Source organism: Cetorhinus maximus, chromosome 20 (genome assembly GCF_964194155.1).
Source record: "Cetorhinus maximus chromosome 20, sCetMax3.hap1.1, whole genome shotgun sequence".
NCBI lineage: Eukaryota > Metazoa > Chordata > Chondrichthyes > Lamniformes > Cetorhinidae > Cetorhinus > Cetorhinus maximus.
In genome coordinates, this window is record NC_135898.1 from 77,837,249 (window position 1) to 77,857,406 (window position 20,158).

Genomic DNA, 20,158 nt, shown 5'->3' on the forward strand with positions numbered 1-20,158 from the left:
TGCTAGCTCAGATACTGTATTCAAATAGATGTGCAATAGTCTACAAGGTTGTACAAATTGTAGTTATGGAATTAATAATGCAATGCTTGTAAGAGTATGAATCCCCTTATTTTCTCCTGAATTAACGTACTGCCTAACTTGAACCCGGGTAAGTAGATCTACTTTGTGTCCTCCACAATTGCTGAAGTGCATAAAAGAGGATTGAAGAAAATCCTCACTCCAATTTCCCCATATCTATTAAGAAGTGAGGCACCTGCCCATTTCTTGCCAGCTTCATATAGGCCAACATCAGGAGAAATGAATGTGTGCTCCCACAGCCATGGGAAGTCACTGGCTGTGACTTATCATCTAAAGATCTTGATCTCTAATTGTTTTCTTTCCAACTGTTGACTTGGAATTTAGCAAAAAAAAGGCAAAAAAATTTTATATCCAGGGAAGTTAAAAGCCTAGAATTGCTTACATTTTAGTCTGCTGCACATAGCATTGTAGATTAAAATTGAAGTATATACAAGTTGGCTCAAACTGATTTAAAACAGTTATATTAGCACACGGGATCAAACTTCAGATTTTAAACAGGCAAACCTTTCCCTCACAAGTCAAAAGCAGAAAGTTACTTCAGTTTTCTACTTGTGCATAAAGTTTATAACGCATCAGATACAATAACAGCTTCATGGTGCTTCTGGCTAAGAATCACTGAAAATGCCTTAATGTTAATTAAATGTAGGTGAAAGAAAATGGCTAAGGGTGTGCCAGCACAGACATATAAAAGAAAACAGCATCACCAAACAGCTGTTGAAAAATCCAGCCCCGTTGATAATAGAACAGTTAAAGCCTCCAGACTCTGTGGTCCTTAAAATTCTCAGCTTTATCAGCCACTTAAAAAGAAAATCAGCCATGTTAAGGTCACAAGGCTAAGGAGGGAGATGATGATGGTGTAAAAACAGCATTGGAAAGTAAGGTCATGAGAAGGGGACTAGTCTTAACACAACATTGAGAGATCCAACACTGCACAACTAACAGCTGCCTTGGTTTGCCATTCCTGTGCTAGCTCCACTAACTGTGATTTACTACTAAACCAACTCTGGTGTTGACACCTTTATGTCCCTCCCTCCTATCCCAGCAGGCCTGGAGGCCATGATGGATGCTGCTGAACTTTTCCTCCTATCACCTTAAAAAGAACTTTCCCATAATCTTTTGTCTTCCATCAACGTGGAAGACAGAAGGGTTTTATTTAATTTTAAATTAACAGCCTTGTTGCTCTAACATGGTAGCAATATACAGAATTTATTACACCAGTGAAATTCTTAAACTACAATCTCTTTTTTTCTACCCAATGAACTGAACATAGTCCAAAGTAAATCAATGTAATTGCGGCTAGTCCAACATTATTGTAGCAATACTTTATACCACATGCCATTGGCAATTTGGTGTATTTAATTGAAAATGCTAAGATAATGGGGAACTTAGCTACTGACATTAACTCTTGTATAGCCAATGGCCCATGAATAGGTTATATCTAAAAGAGTCTCCAAATTACAATCAGTTAAATACATCTCAACTTATCCCAGCTAAGAAAATACACAAACAAAAAACGGTACATTAAAGTTTGTTCTGCATAAATTTATCTCTGTCCTTTTTTAAAAAAAATTGCCAAAAACTTCACCCCTTCCTTTTTAAGATAATTTAACAATTGCAGTAAAGCCTTGAATTCTCATTCTGATGTCCCAAACTTGAATTGCAGTCTTAAGTAGCATTGCAACTCAGAAACCTGCACAAGCAGGTTTCTATTTTAATGGCTGGATTATAAAATAGATCAAGGAGACATATCCTGTCTCACAAAGTAGATTATTTGTTAGTCAATACAGCACATCAGTGGGGGCTGTGAAACCCACACTCCTGATTAAAGGACAGCAGGAAAACAGGAAAGCAACAAACAGTGAGGGAGAGGATAAAAGTACAATTGTATTACAACAAAAATCTGGCTAGGTCACTGAATTTCAGTATTATTTTTGAATATGCACCAAAATTGACCTAAAAACCTCAAAATCACATGAAGAAAATGAATGAATTGAGGCATTTTTAAGGTTAACAGGTTGAGAGCTTATGTCAGCAAATCATAGGTACATAGGGGCAGAGTAGGCCATTCGGCCCCTCAAGTCTGCAAATCAGAAGTAACTATTGTCCATATTAAGTGAGGGAGTGCAATTAAATAAGATTAATAGCAATTAAATTAAAATAATACAAATGAAAGCTTTTATTTGATTAAATCAATGCAACATAGGTGATTAAGTCACCAGACTTTGCATTTTTCTTTGCTGTCAAAACACAACTAAAGCTCATCTCCTAGTGTGCAGCTAACATTAAAAGTTGTCTTCTGCCTTTCAAGTTGGACACAATTCTGTAAATACAGTCAGAGACACCAAGAGAAGCTCCTTTGAGAATTTTACTTGGTGCCTTCAAATTCAGTTAATAGCTGCATATGGATCTCACACTCCATTTTAGCTTAGATCTATTTGAAAAACATTCACCATGAGATTCTTTACAAGAAAAAGCAAAGCCCCATGTTACATATCAGTGATGTGTTGAAGAAAATAAAACATGAATACGTCAGCTTATTTTATTTGCTGAAAACACAGTTTACTTCCATACTCACTTTGATGGCAGCATTATTAAAACCCACACTATGTACTTACCGGCAATGAATAAAAGAAGATCCCAAGGAACAGAACTACAAACAGCAGTATTATGATCCCAAGAAAGATCCATTTGAACCGGCGCCAGATGATGTATTTCATCGTCTTGCAAGGACTGGTGAACCACAGGAAAGATGTTTCTGGACGGCTGATTGTAAAGAATTAAATCCAGTTAACTTTCCTTTCTAATGGATAAAGTGTACACAGTTTACATTAAGCATTCATTTATAGGGTTGAGAAACCATTACTCAAGCAAACCATGGGCATGTTTATTATCCTTTTTAAAAACCATGGGAAGCAAGTTCCTTATCTAACCAATGGTTTAGTTGATAAATGCATAATGTGGTACGCGACTGAGCTGTTATGAGGAGTCTGGGTTTTGACCCTGATACATTCAGAATCACCAGTTAACCAGGCAGGAATGACAGCACTAGAATTGACTTCAGTGGCCCATGAGTTGGGGTGTAGCCAAGTGCCATGATTGAACAAGGCAACTGAAGAACAGCACACCAAGAATGACCACTGGAGTTGGAGTACCACAGAACCACTGTCAGTTGAACCATACTCCAAGGGAATCACCATTTTCAGAATGCAAAGATGAAGCCTCCGCTGCTGGAAACACACTAATGGTTTTGTATTGCCCTCCTTATTGAGCATGGGATCCAAGGCAATTTGGCAAATTGGATCCAGAATTGGCTGAGTGGCAGAAAGCAGAGGGTGATGGTCAAGGGGTATTTTTGTGACTGGATGCCTGTGTCCAGTGAGGTTCCACAGGGATCAGTGTTGGGTCCCTTGCTGTTTGTGGTATATATAAGCGATTTAGACTTGAATGTAGGAGGGTTGATCAGTAAGTTCACGATGACACGAAAATTTGTGGGGTGGTAAATAGTGAGGAGGATAGCCTTTCGATTACAGGAGGATATAGACGGGCTGGTCAGATGGGCTCTTCAGTGGCAAATGGACTTTAATCCAGATAAGTGTGAGGTGATGCACTTGGGCAGGACAAACAAGGCACAGGAATACACGATGAATGATTAGGACCCTGGGAAGTACCGAGGATCAGAGGGACCTTGGTGTACATGTCCACCTTAAGTTAGTGGGACAGGTTGATAAAAGGTGGTTAAGAAGGCATATGGGATACTTGCCTTTATTAGCCGAGGCATAGGATATAAGAGCAGGGAGGTTATGCTGGAACTGTATAAAACGCTGGTTAGGCCACAGCTCGAGTATTGCGTGCAGTTCTGGAATCTGAATTGTGGGAAGGGTGTGATTGCACTAGAGAGAGTGCAGAGGAGATTCACCAGGATGTTGCCTGGGCTGGAGAGTTTTAGTTATGAGGAGAGATTGGATAGACTGGGGTTATTTTCCCTGGAGCAGAGGCGATTGAGGGGGGACATGATTGAGGTGTACAAAATTATGAGGGGCATAGATAGGGTAGACAGGAAGAAACTTTTCCCCCTTGGTGGAGGGATCAATAACCAGGGGCCATAGATTTAAGGTAAGGGGCAGGAGGTTTAGAGAGGATGTGAGGAAGAATTTTTTCACCCAGAGGGTGGTGGGAATCTGGTACTCATTGCCTGAAAGGGTGGTAGAGGCAGAAACCCTCATAACATTTAAGTATTTGGATATGCACTTGCGATGCCATGGCATACAAGGCTATGGGCCTAGTGCTGGAAAATGGGATTAGAATAGTTAGGTACTTGTTTGACCGGTACAGACCTGATGGGCCGAAGGGCCTTTTTGTGTGCTGTAGACCCCTATGACTATGGCTTGTGTGGAGAGGTGGGAGGGAAAAAGATAGTACCCAATTTAACTTATAGTATGCATCAAGTCAGGACAATTGACCAACATAGTGAAAGCATCAGGTTGGTTCAATTGACAATTGAGTGTTTAAACCCCACTCCAAACTTCAGCACACAATCTCGGCTGATTCTCGACAGCTACATTATTGAGAGAGCCATCTGTAAGATGAGATGTTAAACTGAGACCCCATCTGCCTGGATGTTAAAGATTCCATGGCACTATATTCACCATTCCTTCCTCAACCAGCACCAAACAAATCAACTGCTCACTCCCTCTACTGGAAAGGTCCAGCCGGAGGAGTGGGAATCTAGGCAGATTTCCACCTACCTAACCAGTGGGCACTGAAACCGGTATGCACAGGCTCATGCTTGTTCCCTGCTCGGCCCAGTCGATTATCAGGAGCTGATTCTGCAGCCATCTTGCTTCTCCTCATCTGAATACGATGACTGACTGCTACTGGTGTTAAAAGGACCAGGCACGATTGCAAGCCCCCCCCCCCCTCACCCCATTATCTATGTTCTCATACAAGATAATCCCGGAGGGAAGTCAGCAGCTGGGGCACTGCACATCGACAGGAGTCCACACTTATAGAAAGGAGAATGCTGGCAGAAACAGGAACAGTCAAATAATACACCAATTCACTTGCAACAGAATTGTGTAGATAAAAGTTACTGATTGATATCTTTTCCTTTTTGGCATGTTACAAAGGTAAATACCTCCTCCAGTCTAAACTCCATGTGACCACATTTTAAAGAATAAAACTAACTGCTGAACTGCGGTCTCTTTCTGAGCAGTTGAATCAAGAACATGACTCTCAGATGCACTCATCTAAATGTGGAATCGATAGGACGTTTGAATATAAATCCTGACCGCATGAAATAAGAGGAGATAAAAAAATCTATGCTTTGTAAGAATGGGTAAAATCCATCCATGCACTTCAAGTAACCTGTGTTCAATGTTCAAAACAAATGGAGCCCTCTGCTTTAAAATGTCAAACACTTCTAGGCTCTTGTTCTTCCAAAACGCAAGGCACAAATTTATGAAAACAATTTGAGGGGAAAAAAAAAGTTACTTTGGAGGCTCCAGTTTTGGGTTCATGTTGGGTTCATCTCTTGCTTTGCCAGCAGGTTTCTGCTCAGCCTCTTGTTCAGTGAGAATCTCCAGTGTCATTTCAACTTTACCCTGGATAACAAAAAGAATTAAAAACTTTTAGCAAGTTATCTATCCAGAACAGGCATTCACAGATAAGTGGTGGGTTACCTTAAGAGTACAGGACTTCTAGGATTACCTCAGCCTTTTAAAAGCAGAACACTATGCAATCCTTTTTAAGCCAACAGCCTGATCTCAAAAGCTGACTAAAGCAGGTATGCGCTCCATGAATTGGGGCAGGGTTATTTTAGCGATATTCTCAATTAGCTAACCAAACAATCGATCTCAAATGTTTGTCTGGTATTCAACCATTACCTGAAGGGTTAACGGAATGCTCGTGATAGTTTTCTATTTCGGTTTAAAATGCTTTCCAAGTGTCATTCCTTGGTTATGAGTGATGAACTGGGCTATTATAAAAGCTTAATGGCAGAGCCAAACATATTACTGTGGCTCCTGGCTGTTGAATCATTCATCAGATAGCCTTTCATTTCCTTTGTACAGATTTAAATGATTGTCTGTCATATTTTTTCTGTAGGGAAGATGTGCACCTGACAGTGAAAAATTCATGTGATGTTGTGTAAAACTTCTTTGCTTCTGCAAAAACACGCGCACTCTGAGTACAGGTAGCGTAAGAATAAAAGAGGCTTTACAGCATGCTGGCTCATTAGGTATTTGAAAAGTTTAAATGTTCTGCTCCTTGTGTGCGCGGAACGAGTTTCTCTGCAACACTTTACAACAAACAACACGTGGTTAAGAGTTGGTTTGGATGCAATTGGTGATTCTTTGCACATTTCATTAGTTTTCAGAAGGTGCTTTTTCGCTCAAGTTACTGCTCAAACCAATCCACCCGTCACTAAATGTTAGATCTTCGATGAACCAGAACTTTCAGGCAGCAGATTAGAACGTAATTAAAAAAGAATTTGCATTAAGCGTACTTAAGAGCCATAGCTGGGCGCTGCTTTATTAATACAGCTGAAAATGGGTTTATCACGAAAAGCAGCACTTGCATCAGTGTCCAGTGAGCAACATTTTAAATAGCTAAAAATGACCGAAAAGTCTACATAGAACGAATTTACTGGTTACGTTGGTGTGTAGTAAAATAATTTTAATAAATTCGCTCCATCTGAGGGTGCGGCCATTTGTGTGGGTGGAGGCTGCAAGTGCTTTTTTTTTAAAAAACAAAACTGACGCAGGTCTACAATGTTGTGCTCGAAATTCCCCAAACGTTTCTGCTAGCTAGGCCAATTTGAGGCAAAATTTTGCTGAAAAGAAACAACCCTACTTAGCAGAAACTTCAGGACAAGACAACTTGCATCCACCTTTTCGGTAATATTTCAAACAAAGCCCACATCCATATTAATTGTCTTGGAATTCAATGAGTTATTTCTACATAAATAAAATCACATATATAGACAATTTGATGTAACACATTTGGATGTACATACATGTACAGTATATAGGTAGGATTTTCCCATCGGCGAGCGAGGAATCAGGGCCTGCTCGCCAACGCACAAAATGACGCATGGTGACATCAGGCAGGACTCCCGACATCACCGCACCCCATTTAAATTTTCCGGTAGGCGGGGGCGCAGCAAAATCTGCTGCGCGCCCGCCAACCTGTCAATGGCCAATTGAGGCCACTGACAGAGTCATTTAGCTAATTAATGGACCTGCCCGTCCAACCTTAAGGTTGGCGGGCAGGCCAGGAGCCCCGGTGGGAATTAGAAAAAGCATGAAGCCTCATCCACGGGCAGGATGAGGTTTCATGTAGGTTTTAAAAAAGTTTATTAAAGCTTTTTTTAAAAAATTATGCGTGTCACATGAGGGGACGTCAGGAATTTTTTTTTCTCTATTTTTAATTTTTGTGACAGAACAGCCGATCTCCCTGAGGCAGCACTTAGCCTCAGGGAGATGAGTGCGCTCTTTTGTGCGCATGCGCGAAAGAGCGCATTCTCAGATTTAGGGATTCTCTCTCTCTCCCCCACCCCTGCCGCACAGGGAGCACATAGTGCTTCTGAGCAGACGTCGCGCTGGGCGGGCTTTAATTGGCCCGCCCATGTAAAATGGCGCCGCGCCCCCCCGATTGGGGGCACCGTTCAGAGGCGTGCCTGTGCACGCCCGCAATTCAACTTCACCCCTGACCGGGGGGGGAGGGGATCCTGCCCCATATGTATTTAAACAACATACATTCACACTTTAAAAATACCAATAACACCAAGTAGTAGGGTTTGACTTTCAATCTGTTTGTTACAAATTTTAGAACCAGGATTTATTTTTAAAAAAAATTCAACTGGATGAATGGGACACCTAAGTGCCTGCCCTAACCTCGCTGATTTGGACTGTTCTGATGCAACATTACGTTAAAAACATGGTCAAAAAACCCAGAATTTGCAAACCACATGAAGTGATGTTTTGTCTTTCGTGTGAGAACTTGCTCATGTTAATGCTTCCTCCAAATTAATGCAATCTCAAGGTCTAATTAACAGAAATAGTGATCCAACACTGCTGTCCGAACACTATGAAAATTGGATTCTACAATAAATCTTTGGCTCATTCACAAAATTGGTTGATGCCGATTATTTTCTTTGCAAAGACAAATGACAAACACCCACAATTCTAAGAATCAAAGACAAGTTAAGCAGCACTGAAAATAAAATCCCAAAATGTTCAAAAGGTCCTTACAGCCAAGATGCGTTTGCCATCTTTTTCCTGGACACATGGCCACCACCCATTTATAGATTTTTGAGCAAAAATGGAGGTCACTTTAGGTGCTTTAGGAGTACTTGGATCTGGCAGCATTTTCAAATTGCATCCTGAAGCTGTTTTGGCTGGACATATTGTGGAATTCAGGTCTAGCTCGAGGACACCTGTGAATCAGAGATAACAGTAACATTGTGTAGATATACATAAGAATCAAAAAAAACAAATCACAAGGTTAGAGGGCGTTGGCACCATTCACAGTCCACTGCACGTTTGCACTCCTCCTGGACCATAATCAACCTTCCAAAGCAACAACTAGATTACTTTTTTGATCCTACTATTCATAATGAACAAGGGTGTTTCAAAGTTCGTTGGGTCAACTAAGTTCAGTAGATATCAGAAAAGAAGTCACCACAATCCCATTGTTTCGCCGGCAGACATTTCACTGAAGTTGTTTTACCTGCGATGTTGAAAAACAAGGCCATCCCACAGGAAATTTTGCACGTGTGCGTGTGAGCAGATAGCAGAAAGCTTTCATACAACACAAAAATGTACATATTCTTTCTAGCTACCTAATCAGTGATTTGGCAAGGTACATCATATAGATGGTGCCCGGGTGATACCAGGACCCTTTCTGTAACTTTAAGCCACATGCTGCAATCAATTGTAGGGTTAGTGGGACAAAAAGCATATGTAACTGCTACTCAGTATTTCTAATTCTCAGCTGAATGTTATCCTCTCTGGAAATTATCTTCTTTACTGAAATGCAGTTCCAGGGCGAGGGCTGTGACCCCCTTAATGAGATACTGATACAGACAATGTTCCCTATAAGCTCTGCTGTGCAGGAAAAAGCAGGCAGCGCACAAGCAGTGATCCTTACAAGATGCGTGCCTACATAGCCACTCAGCAATCTGAAAGGAGCCATGCAGAGCAACAAACTAGCTGCGCAGAGCAACAGAGGTTTGAGGGATCACTGGTTACCAGGTAGGCTTAGCACTTCTCAACATAACCGTCTGTCTATCGCCCTCGGAGAGCACTGAAGCGAAGAAGGGTGCTTCCCTCAACCAGCATCCACACAACTGCCAAGGGGTCACAGCCAGGATGGGAATGCTGGCCATAATTCACTTCTCTAACCCAGGGTCAGTGCAGCATCTCTGGCACTTCCCTAGGCAAGATCAGCTGACAGCAGATACCAGTGTATCTAGAGTTTTCCTGTATGGGTCAGAGACAGTCATTTTACTCAGAGCAGCCAATACAGAAACCAACCATCAGAGTCAAGCTAACCAACTCATGCAACCAGCACAACTTTGAAGCCCTCTCGCTATAGAATTAACGACCCCCATGCTGGTGAATCCTAGTGTTGTGGTTTCCTTCTAGTTTTTCTAGTTGTTTGGGTGAGAGAAAGCAAAGGGACACGGAAGGTGGAGCTAAGCTACAGGTCCCATAGCTTTAATCAGGGCTTTCATTATCAGCCTGGGTCATGCATCAGCCCTTCTTGCAAAGCCTTCTTTCACTGTCTCATTCTTTGGGCAGAGATTGCAAAGGTTATCAAAGTTTTGAAACTGTGAATGCAGTTTTTACTTCACAGCCAGGTAGGCTGTAGAAACAGAAAAAAAATCTGGGGATGGAGAAGAAATATCAAGTTAAAAAAAGGAAAAACAAAGAGGGGATGCAAAGTGAGACTTATAATCAAGCTTGACAGATACGCTCCACTGAACAATACAGCGTTGGCTCCCATTCATAGAGATGCTGACAGGACACAGCTTTTCACTGCCTTCTTGTGCTGAAAAGCATACAAGGAACATGGCTAATCGATCTCTCCAGAGATCGAAACTGACCATAATGTCAGATTCAATTAAAATACGAATGCTGCTACAGTAGACAATCAGTTTCCATCTTTTGTATGAGAGTACCGATAGGTGACTGGCTGAAAGGAAATCCTCTCATTCCAGAAGTGCCTCAGTTGCTTAAATGATAATTTATGGAAATTGGCAAGCATATCCAAAGCAATCGAGCAACAAACAGATTAAACACAGACAAGACATCCTTTACTCCCTGTACAATGAACACTGCTGGTTTTTAAACCCAGTTTTTTGTGATTTGGCGATACAGTTAATGTGACTAGGCCAATGATGGCAGCTTTGAACACCTGGCAAATTAGAAAAGAGGTCGCAAGCATTCTCCGTGGCTATTTACAAGACCCGTTGTGTAACTAGAGATTTAATTTAACCTTCTTTACAACTAGCAACAGAATTCAGTTCTTCCACTTCACAGCAATCAAGCTTTCTGACAAATGCAGGCTCTCTCATTCCATTGTGTAAAAATATAGCCAGTTTTGACTAATGACCAATATCATGCTATTCTGCTTTTAAACAATTATGATTGAATATAGGCTTGTAAGTAAATGTCATAGCAGGAGGAATCGGAAGACACAGGAAACTCTAGGAAATGTATTTTTTGAAATTATGTTAAATAAGTCAGAAAACATTAATTAAATAATAAATACATAAAGCATATTAGGAAATGGGATAAAGAGAATAAAAAGTCCAAGCACAAGTTTTCAAAAACTTGGTTAAAATCATTGAATACAAAGTTAATATTTCATTACAGCTGCTCCCAACATCACTGTGACATTGCTACTGATTTACAGCATTAGGTTATGTCTCAGATTGGTTCCCAAGCTACCATTTTAAGGAAATGTTTAAGCAGGGAGACCAAGGCTCTGAAACTAATGAGGTCAAATAAGATTAAGAGAAATACATAGCTGAAGAAAAGCAAAATTCGGTAGAGGGAAAATAGATACAATTACAGTTTAATGAATATTTTCAACATTGCTTGTCACTTTAATAGTGGCTTTAAAAACGGGATCAAAAAAGTGCAAAGATTGGAAATTAACTCCTTCAACACTTTGCCTCAGTGACAGCTTCTATGTATAAAAGTATTCGAGGCAGGAGGCATATTCATGGATCACTTCACATCTCAAAAGTTTGCTTATATCCTTGTGATAAATTGTTAGTCTGGAAATGCATGATCAGAGCTCTCTGGATGACACTAGCTTCAACTCTTATCACCTCATTAGAACTATGCACAAGGCTGAATGTAAGTGATCCACAGCACTGGTGTCGATTTAAAAGTGCAGATTTTCTTGGTTTGATAATGAAAACAACGGAATCTATTATTTTGAAACTGAACAATCCAGATCAATGCAACTGTCAAATGGCTGTTAGCAAGCTTGCCTACCAAAGGAAAAGATGTCAACAAACTATGTCAAACTGGACTCAATTAGGGTAGCTAACGCATCAAAAACTGTCCTTTTTAGGCCCTTCAATCATGTAAATATTTGTCATAAAGCTTATGAAAAACATGAGGTTTGGGAAGACATCAACTGGAAGGAATGATCCAGAGGCTGGGCACACATGTATCCAGGGTTCCGTGCCTAACACGGCTGGGTTACAGGAAGATGAGCAGTTGGTGCTGAAGCTCATCACCTCTAACTGGTAGAGGTTACTGTATGATCGGTTACAAGCTATGACTATGTCAAGGTGAGACAGATAGTGACACATCGTACAACACGTTGTGCTGCCCACATGATACTGAGGAATTCCTGTTACCTGTTTATCCAGTGAGGGCTCAAATTCAGACTTATTGGTTGCCCTGTTGCAATTTTTTTTTGAGGATTTTACTTGTAGCTTTGATAAAGGAGAACCAGTGGATGTGGTGTATTTGGATTTTCAGAAGGCTTTTGATAAGGCCCCCCACACGAGGTTAGTAAATAAAATTAACAAATGGAATTGGGGGTATTACACTAGTGTGGATTGTGAATTGGTTGACAAAGTAGAGAGTAGGAATAAATGGATTACTCTCAGGATGGCAGTCTATTACTGGTGGGGTACTGCAAGGATCAGTGCTAGATCCACAGCTGTACACTATCTATATATATATATATATATATATATATATATATATATATATATATATATACACACACACACACACATGATTTTGATTTGGGGACCAATTGCAATATTTCTGAATTTGCTGATGATGCCAAACTGGGTGGGGATGTAAAACAAAAAACACCTGGAAAAACTCAGCAGGTCTGACAGCATCCGCGGAGAGGAACACAGTTAACGTTTCGAGTCCGTATGACTCTTCAACAGAAGTTGAAGAGTCATATGGACTTGAAACGTTAACTGTGTTCCTCTCCGCAGATGCTGTCAGACCTGCTGAGTTTTTCCAGGTATTTTTGTCTTTGTTTTGGATTTCCAGCATCTGCAGTTTTTTATTTTTATCTGGGTGGGGATATAAGTTATGAGGAGGATGCAAGGAGGCTTCAAGAGGACTTAGACAGGCTAAGTGAATGGATTAGAACATGGCAGATGGAATATAATGTGAATAAGTGTGAATTTATTCACTTTGGGAGAAAAAAAAAAGGCAGAACATTTCTTAAATGGTGAGAGGTTGGGAAGTGCAGTGTCCAAAGGGACCTGGGTATCTTTGTTCATGAGTCACTAAAAGTTAGCATGCAGGTGCAGCAAGTAATTAGGAAGACAAATGGTATACTGGCCTTCAGCACGAGAGGATTAGAGTACAGGAGTAAGGATGTCTTGCTGCAGTTATATGGAGGCCTGGTGAGACCTTACCTGGAGTATTGTGCACAGTTTTGGCCCCCTTATCTAAGGAGGAATATACTTGCCATGGACAGAGTGCAAAGAATGTTCACCAGGTTAATCCCTGGGATGGCAGGATTGTCTTATGGAGGAGAGACTGAGGAAACTGAGTCTGTATTCCCTAGAGTTTTGAAGAATGAGGGGTAATCTCAATGAAACTTACAAAATTCTTACAGGGTGTGGCAGGGTGGATGTGGATAAGATGTTTCCCCTGACTGGTGAGTCTAAAACCAGGGTACATAAATGGCCTTTAACTTATCCTGAGATTAATACTGAGATGAAGAAGAATTTCTTCACCCAGAGGGTGGTGAATCTTCAGAATTCTCTACCCCAGAGGGCTGTCGAAGCTCAATCATCGAGCATGTTCAAAACAGAAAACGACAGATTTCTGGAAACTCATCACATCAAGCGATATGGAGATAATGCAGGAAAAAGTGTGTTGAGGTGGATGATCAGCAATGATCTAATTGAATGGTGAAGCAAACTCGACGGGGTGAATGGCCACCTCTTGGTCCTATGCTCCTAATGATGAAAATGGACTACTTCCCTTGAGATGAGAGCGGTCAAGTTGGCTGCAAAATAAGTTTGACAATGGAAACTGGAACAGCGCCAATCTTTCGCAACAGATAATCAAAGATAGGCAGGCCCACAATGCTGCAGACTGGCCAGCCAGTCTGGTTCATTGGCCTACTTTTCCCAATAGGCTCTAGATAGCAAATGCTGAAAGCCAATTCCACTGGCACCGGTCATGCACAATATGAAAACATTCTAGATTACAAAGAGAGACTTGGCAATTCATACAATTGTGAGAAGGATCAAATAAAACTTACAGGAATTTAAAATAATGGACTTAATTCATCAGCTGAGTGTTAAATTAAAGGGCTTCTGAAACCTTGGCTTACATGATGGAATCAAATACTCCGCATGTAAGTTGTGAACGGAATGGACAAGCTGTGAAGGGTAGTTATGCTTACATAGCAAGTCTCAATACATGGGTGGTCTATGGGATTACCTGCAAATTACAAGAGGTTTCGCAAAAACTGTGGAAGGAATTTTGGGACTTGATAACAGGTCTCTCAGCACATTGTACGTGGGTACTCAGGGATCCAGGGAAGAGGTACTAAAATATGAAGCAGTGTTTAATCTGCTCCTTGCTGAGCACAATTAATCCCTTGGTCTAAATAGGCTCATCCTGAGGTCAAATAGAAGTTATTGTTGCCAAAGATTGTCCAAATAGGCAGAAGTTCAAACTTCCATAGATTACCAAGAAATAGTAGGAAACAACTAACCTACTTCAAAAAGGCAACAACTGCATGGGTTCACTGATATTTTACAACATTGTATGGCTGACACCTTCCAAACTTCTGCTAGAATCTAACTGCCAACATCCTTGTGCTACCAGACTCTGGGATCCCTGACCCCAGTTCAAACATTCAAGTGTCTTCCTTACCCCTCATAGAGCCTAGTGACCTCATTGGTGCTGCCACATCCTGAGCTTCTCCTTTTCTATTCCTGTAGCTCTATCCCCCAGTGCTTCCACACCACTCCCCCACAACATTGCTAACGTTGTCATATCTGAGGCAAATCCCAACATCTACCCCACCCACTCCCACTGCTGCCCAACCTTGACAGGTTTCCCACCCCCTGTCTAACCACTACCAAATATTAGGAATCACCTAATTACAACCGAGTACTTCCCAGAGCCTGGGCCGTCTCCCTGCATTACACGAGTGGCTATATTGCCAAAGTATTTCTTGCCAGTAAAGGGAATTTTCAGAATCATAGAATGATTACACACAGGAGGCCATTGTGTCTGTGCCCGCTTTCTGAAAGAGCAACTCCACTTGTCCCACTGCCCACCCTTTTCCCCATGGCCCTGCAAGTAATCTCTTCAGGTTATTATTTAAATCCCCGTTTGAAAGCCCCGATTGAATCTGCCTCCCCTACACCTCAGGCAGGGCATTCCAGATCCAAACCACTCCGAGTAAAAAAAAGTTTTTCCTCACTTCACCTCTGGTTCTTTTACCAACCAAGTTAAATGAGTGTCCTTTGGTTCTTCCACCAATGGGAACCGTTTCTCTCTATCTACTCTGTCTGGACACCTCATGATTTTGAACACCTCTGTCAAGTCTTCTCTCAACCTTCTCTTCTCCAAGGAGAACAACCCCAGCTTCACGACTCCATCCAAGTAACTGAAGCCCTTCATCCTGAGCCATCCTTGTAAATCTTTTCTGCATTTTCTTCACATCCATCCCAGAATTGGACACAAACTCCAGTTGAGACCAAAAAAGTCAGATTATGAAAGGCATTATATAAATGTAAGTTATCTTCTTTCCTTTGACAATATTCCAAGCTATTGTGAAGATTTTATATTTATTATCACTATTCCAAAAGCAGCATCTTATGAATTTGCTGTGGACTTTAGCAGTGGTAGTGGTAACAAAACTCAACATAAATAAATAAAAAAAAATTTATAGTTACACCTTACCAGAGTTCAGCTGGCAGAAACATGTCATGACTAAATACCTTTTGGAAGTTATGTTTACATAAATTTAAAAGAGCAAGATATATACCTTTCAAACAAGGACCATAATAGCATTATTCAACTGCTGCACCAAGGAAAGATTACCTTCAGAAAAATATTTTGACAGCATATTTGCTGCTGCATTAGAAAAGAGGCAATTATGACATCACTTCAGTTCAGTCACAGCAGGTAAACAACCAGGAAGAGGGAAAACTGACAGGGATACCATACCCAAATAATCATCCATTGAAAACTTGTCATTGTCCCAAACTTGAATCATTAGTTTTGGAGGTGTCCTGACCTCAGTCTTGTCAAGGCTCCAAAAATTTTCCTGGAACAGAAAAAGTAAGGCAATGTGGATGACCCATTTCACATTAATCTTATTCCTTTCAGCTTTCACATGAAGCCATCTGTGAAGGCTTATACTATAGTTTCTGAAAGTGTAGAGGGGATTGTCCAATTGTTCAAAGATATTAGGTGTACTAATACCTTGATTTGTCAAAATTGTTTTATTGACACATTCAACTTAATTTTGTCAGATGCATCAATACTTTCCTACATTTGTATTTCTGTAGTAAAATAATTTGAATTTTTTTTTGCTAATATAGATTGCGCACCTTAACTCTAAACACCTGGTTTAAACACACAAAACCAGCTGTACAGAGTCAAATTAGAAGGAGCCGGGAAGAAAGCTGACAGGAGTACAAAAGTATAGAGGCTACAAGGTCACTCTAATGATGCATTTTTAGGTCCAAAGAAAGGGAGGGGTCAGTTAGATATGACCTCCGGTAGCCCCAACCATGGAATACATTTCTCCATGCAGTAGTATTCCCACAGAACACTGCATAAATAACTGCTCACAGCAAGGGTTATACTCACATGGCTGTTAACTTGAATAGAAGGAATGTACACTTACAAACAAGAGGAAATGGTGCAGGGCAGAGGACAATAGACCTCCCTATGGGAAATTCTTTTCCAACAGGAGGACTGGTTACAAACTAATGTAACTGCCCGGTGAGGAAAGCAGCACTTAGCAACTCCTGTACTTGAACCTGAGTATTCCAGAGAACGTGTGTTAAGCCCACGGGTGTGGCTTTGTCCTCTATTGAGCAGAGTTGGCCGAAAGTTGAAACAAGCTTCTGCCTCAAGTCAGACTTGGACTCTTGGCTCTCCCAAACATATGCTGATTTCCTACCCAAAACGGTGAAGTTGTCGTTAAACATTTAGCAAGATAACTTGGAGGATTTAAGAACTGCCTGAAGGATTTCAGACATTTGGGCTGTAAATGATGGCTTTCTTACACCGAAACCCACCTTCTTAGATACAACACAAAGCTGTTCAGCTGGGAGGTAGTCAAATGGGAAAATAAGTCTCCAGTTGAAATTCCCTTCTCCTCCAAGGGATCTGTAGTGCACATCTGTCTTCTGCTTCTCATCTTCAAGTCCAGCCATCCAGCTGCAAAGAAGTCAAATTAAACCTTGTGATAACATGCAAACAAATGTATGCTGAATAAAATGTGCTTCAGGAAAAGGGGGCATTCATTAATCACATATCCCAAAAATAACTTTGCTGCCAATCATTCTTCATTCCAAACATCCTCTGCTGGCAGAGAGGATCCCAATTATATACACTTCCAATGTAAAATCTCACCAACACCACCAACACGGCCACTTCAATCAAATTCAACTCAAAAAAAGCAGAGAAACAGATACAATAAAACACTAAAGTCATTCATAAGGAGGATTAAAAACGTAACCAGGCTGGATCTGACCGGAGCAGGGCGTCGCCATGTGTGCCCGTTAAGACTTTTTTCTGCACCATTCAGCCCAAAAGTTTTTGTGCTGTAATTGGTTGGAATGCAGGCTCAGTGCAGAGACACCAACAGTACATCTCTTCAGCCAAATGAGTTTAAGGATTAAAGAATGAAACCGTAGTGATGGAGGAGGACACATTTAAATAAAATCTAGTACGGAAAGAGAAAAAAAGGGGGAACAAAAAACTGGAATGAAATTGAGAGGAGAGACAGAGGGAAAGAAAAACAAAAATTAAAGAGATAATTTTTAAATCTCAAAGAACAGTTTCCCACCTAAAGCAAGGAATTCCAGTTTAAATTGCTCAATTTCTGGGCCAGTGAGGTTGGTTGGCATTTCATTAACAATTATCATGTTGATAAACTGTATTTATGTCATTGGCTACAAGAATTAACTTTCTGTGGTGGCAAGTTTAATGAGCAATTAATGCACAAATTCAGTAAGTTCCTGAAAATAACAGGAGGCCAAGGATGAGCTGCTGTTTGGCAAATGGCAGAGTGATGTAAATTAACCAGCATTTATCTTAATCTCTTAAATTTGCTGCTTTTCACATCAAGATTGGCTGGCATCATTAACAACTTTTTTTAAACAAGAACATTTTATATACCATGGCAAGTTCCCAATCTAATATACTCCAGTACAGATCTTCAATTTTCTGACCATCTTAATTTACCAGGTAAATAGAGATATCTTCAAATGACCAGCGCTCTTAGCTTCTTTCTGGAATAGGTGAACTGCCTGAGAGCAGAAAAAAACAAATGCAGAAGAGCACAAGGCAAAAAGAAGCAAAAAAAGAGGGGAGGAGGAGGAGAAGAGAGAGAGAGAGGTAGAGAGACACGGACACACACATCACACAGTTATTTAGAAATTCTTCCCTTCCTGAAGTAACCTATCGTTTACAGTTTTGGCCTTTATTCCAAATATTCAACAGCTGTTGCATTTTTGTTCCTTACATAAGCATTCAATCCAAAAATAAAGCCTGCAGCTCATATTGCATTTTGAGACCTGAATCGTTTTGGGAGCAGGCCTTCCATTCTTAACCTGGAGCAGATATTGTGCAATTCTTTCACTGACACTTGTCCTTGTTCCAGCTTCTTTACATGGTACATGAGAGCTTTAAAGTTTTTCCCCTCTGCTCTTCAAGATGAACTAAAAGCTTTCAGTTTAATTCGTATGCACATGACAGAGCCATAAAGATTATAGTGTACAGGAGTTAGGTCTACAAATATATACTATGTATTATTTGCAATTCAAGGCTTTTCACAATTTGATAAATCAGATCAACAATTTGGAGTGGGACTAATGTGGTGAAGCAGCTTGTTGTTGAATTAGCACATCATACCAGCGATAACACCCTAATGTTGGCTGTGCTGAAGCAAGCAGCACCCATAAAAAGACCATCCCCCAACTTTTCAAAGAGAGCAAAGGGAAATTAGAGGGCATTACCCCAGACTGCTCATACATTTTAGCAACTAGTTCTGCAGAACACACACATACAAAGAAGTTTTGTACAGAAATCTGCAAAATAAGAGTAAACTTTGAGATTTGAATTATACTCCAACTGTACATGTAAAATTAAAAAAAAAATACACCCAGGAATAACTGAAAGCTTTTGTACAAACTTCTAACTGGCTCATAGCAAATTCCTTTCTTTGCCATTCCAATTGGAGCATTGACTTTATCTTGCATAATATAATTAACCTGACAAGGAGATTAATTCCTTGGTTAAAAAAGCAGAGAAGAATTTGATTAGAATACTTTGCTGTTCAAGCCATAACATTGCTCAGTCATTTCCATGCTCAGTGAATAAAGTGTGCCAACCAATTTTAACTACTTTAGCATTTAGTTTAACATTCCCAAATTCACAAAAATGTGAACCAAATAAAAGACAAGATATTCCTTCTTACTTTCAAAACTAATACAAACAGGAATAAAAGCAAAATGCGGATGCTGGAAATCTGAAACAAAAACAGAAAATGCTGGAGAAACTCAGCTGGTCTAACAGCATTTGTGGATTCTTTTCTTTAGCTCTGAAGAGTCATACAGACTTGAGACATTAACTCTGTTTTTCCCACCACAGATGCAGTTGGACTCTGAATTTTTCTAGCATTTTCTGTTTTTGTTACAAATAGGAATAAGTCATTCAGCCCCTTGAGCCTGTTTCGCCATTCAATGAGATCATGGCTGGTCTAGACTATTTACCTGCCTTCAGTCTATATTCCTTATAGCCCAAAGTGAATAAAAGCTATCAAATTTCTGCTTTTTGAAATTGGCCTAGCCACAACAGCTTAAGGGAGAGCATTCCAGGTTTCCACTACCTGTGTGTGAAGTGCTTCCTAACATCACTCCCGAATGGCCTTGTTCTAACGTTAAAAGTTTTGTTCCCTCATTTTTAATTCTCATCATAAGAGAAATGAGTTTCTATTTACCATGTCAAATCCTTTAACCATCTTAAACACCTCAATTAGATCACCCCTTAAATATATAAAAGGAAATACAAGACTAGCCAGTGTAATCGGCCATCAATGTAACCCATTAATGACCATCACTTGCCCAAAACCTTAATATGAACAAACAGGATTCCAGATTGAATGTTTTTCCCCCCATTAGGTAATACTGGGCAACCAACATGGGTTATGTTTGAACAACACTAATAACTACATTTATACAAAAAGTGGGGATTCTGAGAATACAGTTCAGTACACTGCAGATGAATAAAGTTCATTTTTAAAGATTCACTCTACCTGTCTGAACAGGCAGACATAACATGATATTTTATGAAATCTTTCTTAGACAGTTAAACTTTGC

At 40.3% G+C, this 20,158-nt stretch overlaps 1 protein-coding gene across 1 annotated transcript in view; it reads right to left on the reverse strand.

Annotated features, from left to right (window-relative positions):
* myofl (myoferlin like) overlaps positions 1–20,158 on the reverse strand; it is a 223,362-nt gene that overhangs the window by 12,193 nt on the left and 191,011 nt on the right. Inside the window, exons 51-55 of the mRNA XM_078564961.1 lie at positions 16,853–16,994; positions 15,771–15,870; positions 8,328–8,512; positions 5,569–5,678; positions 2,694–2,841 (exon numbers count right to left, since the gene is read on the reverse strand). Of these exons, the coding sequence (XP_078421087.1) occupies positions 2,694–2,841; positions 5,569–5,678; positions 8,328–8,512; positions 15,771–15,870; positions 16,853–16,994 (685 nt within the window). The remainder of the gene's footprint in view (positions 1–2,693; positions 2,842–5,568; positions 5,679–8,327; positions 8,513–15,770; positions 15,871–16,852; positions 16,995–20,158) is intronic.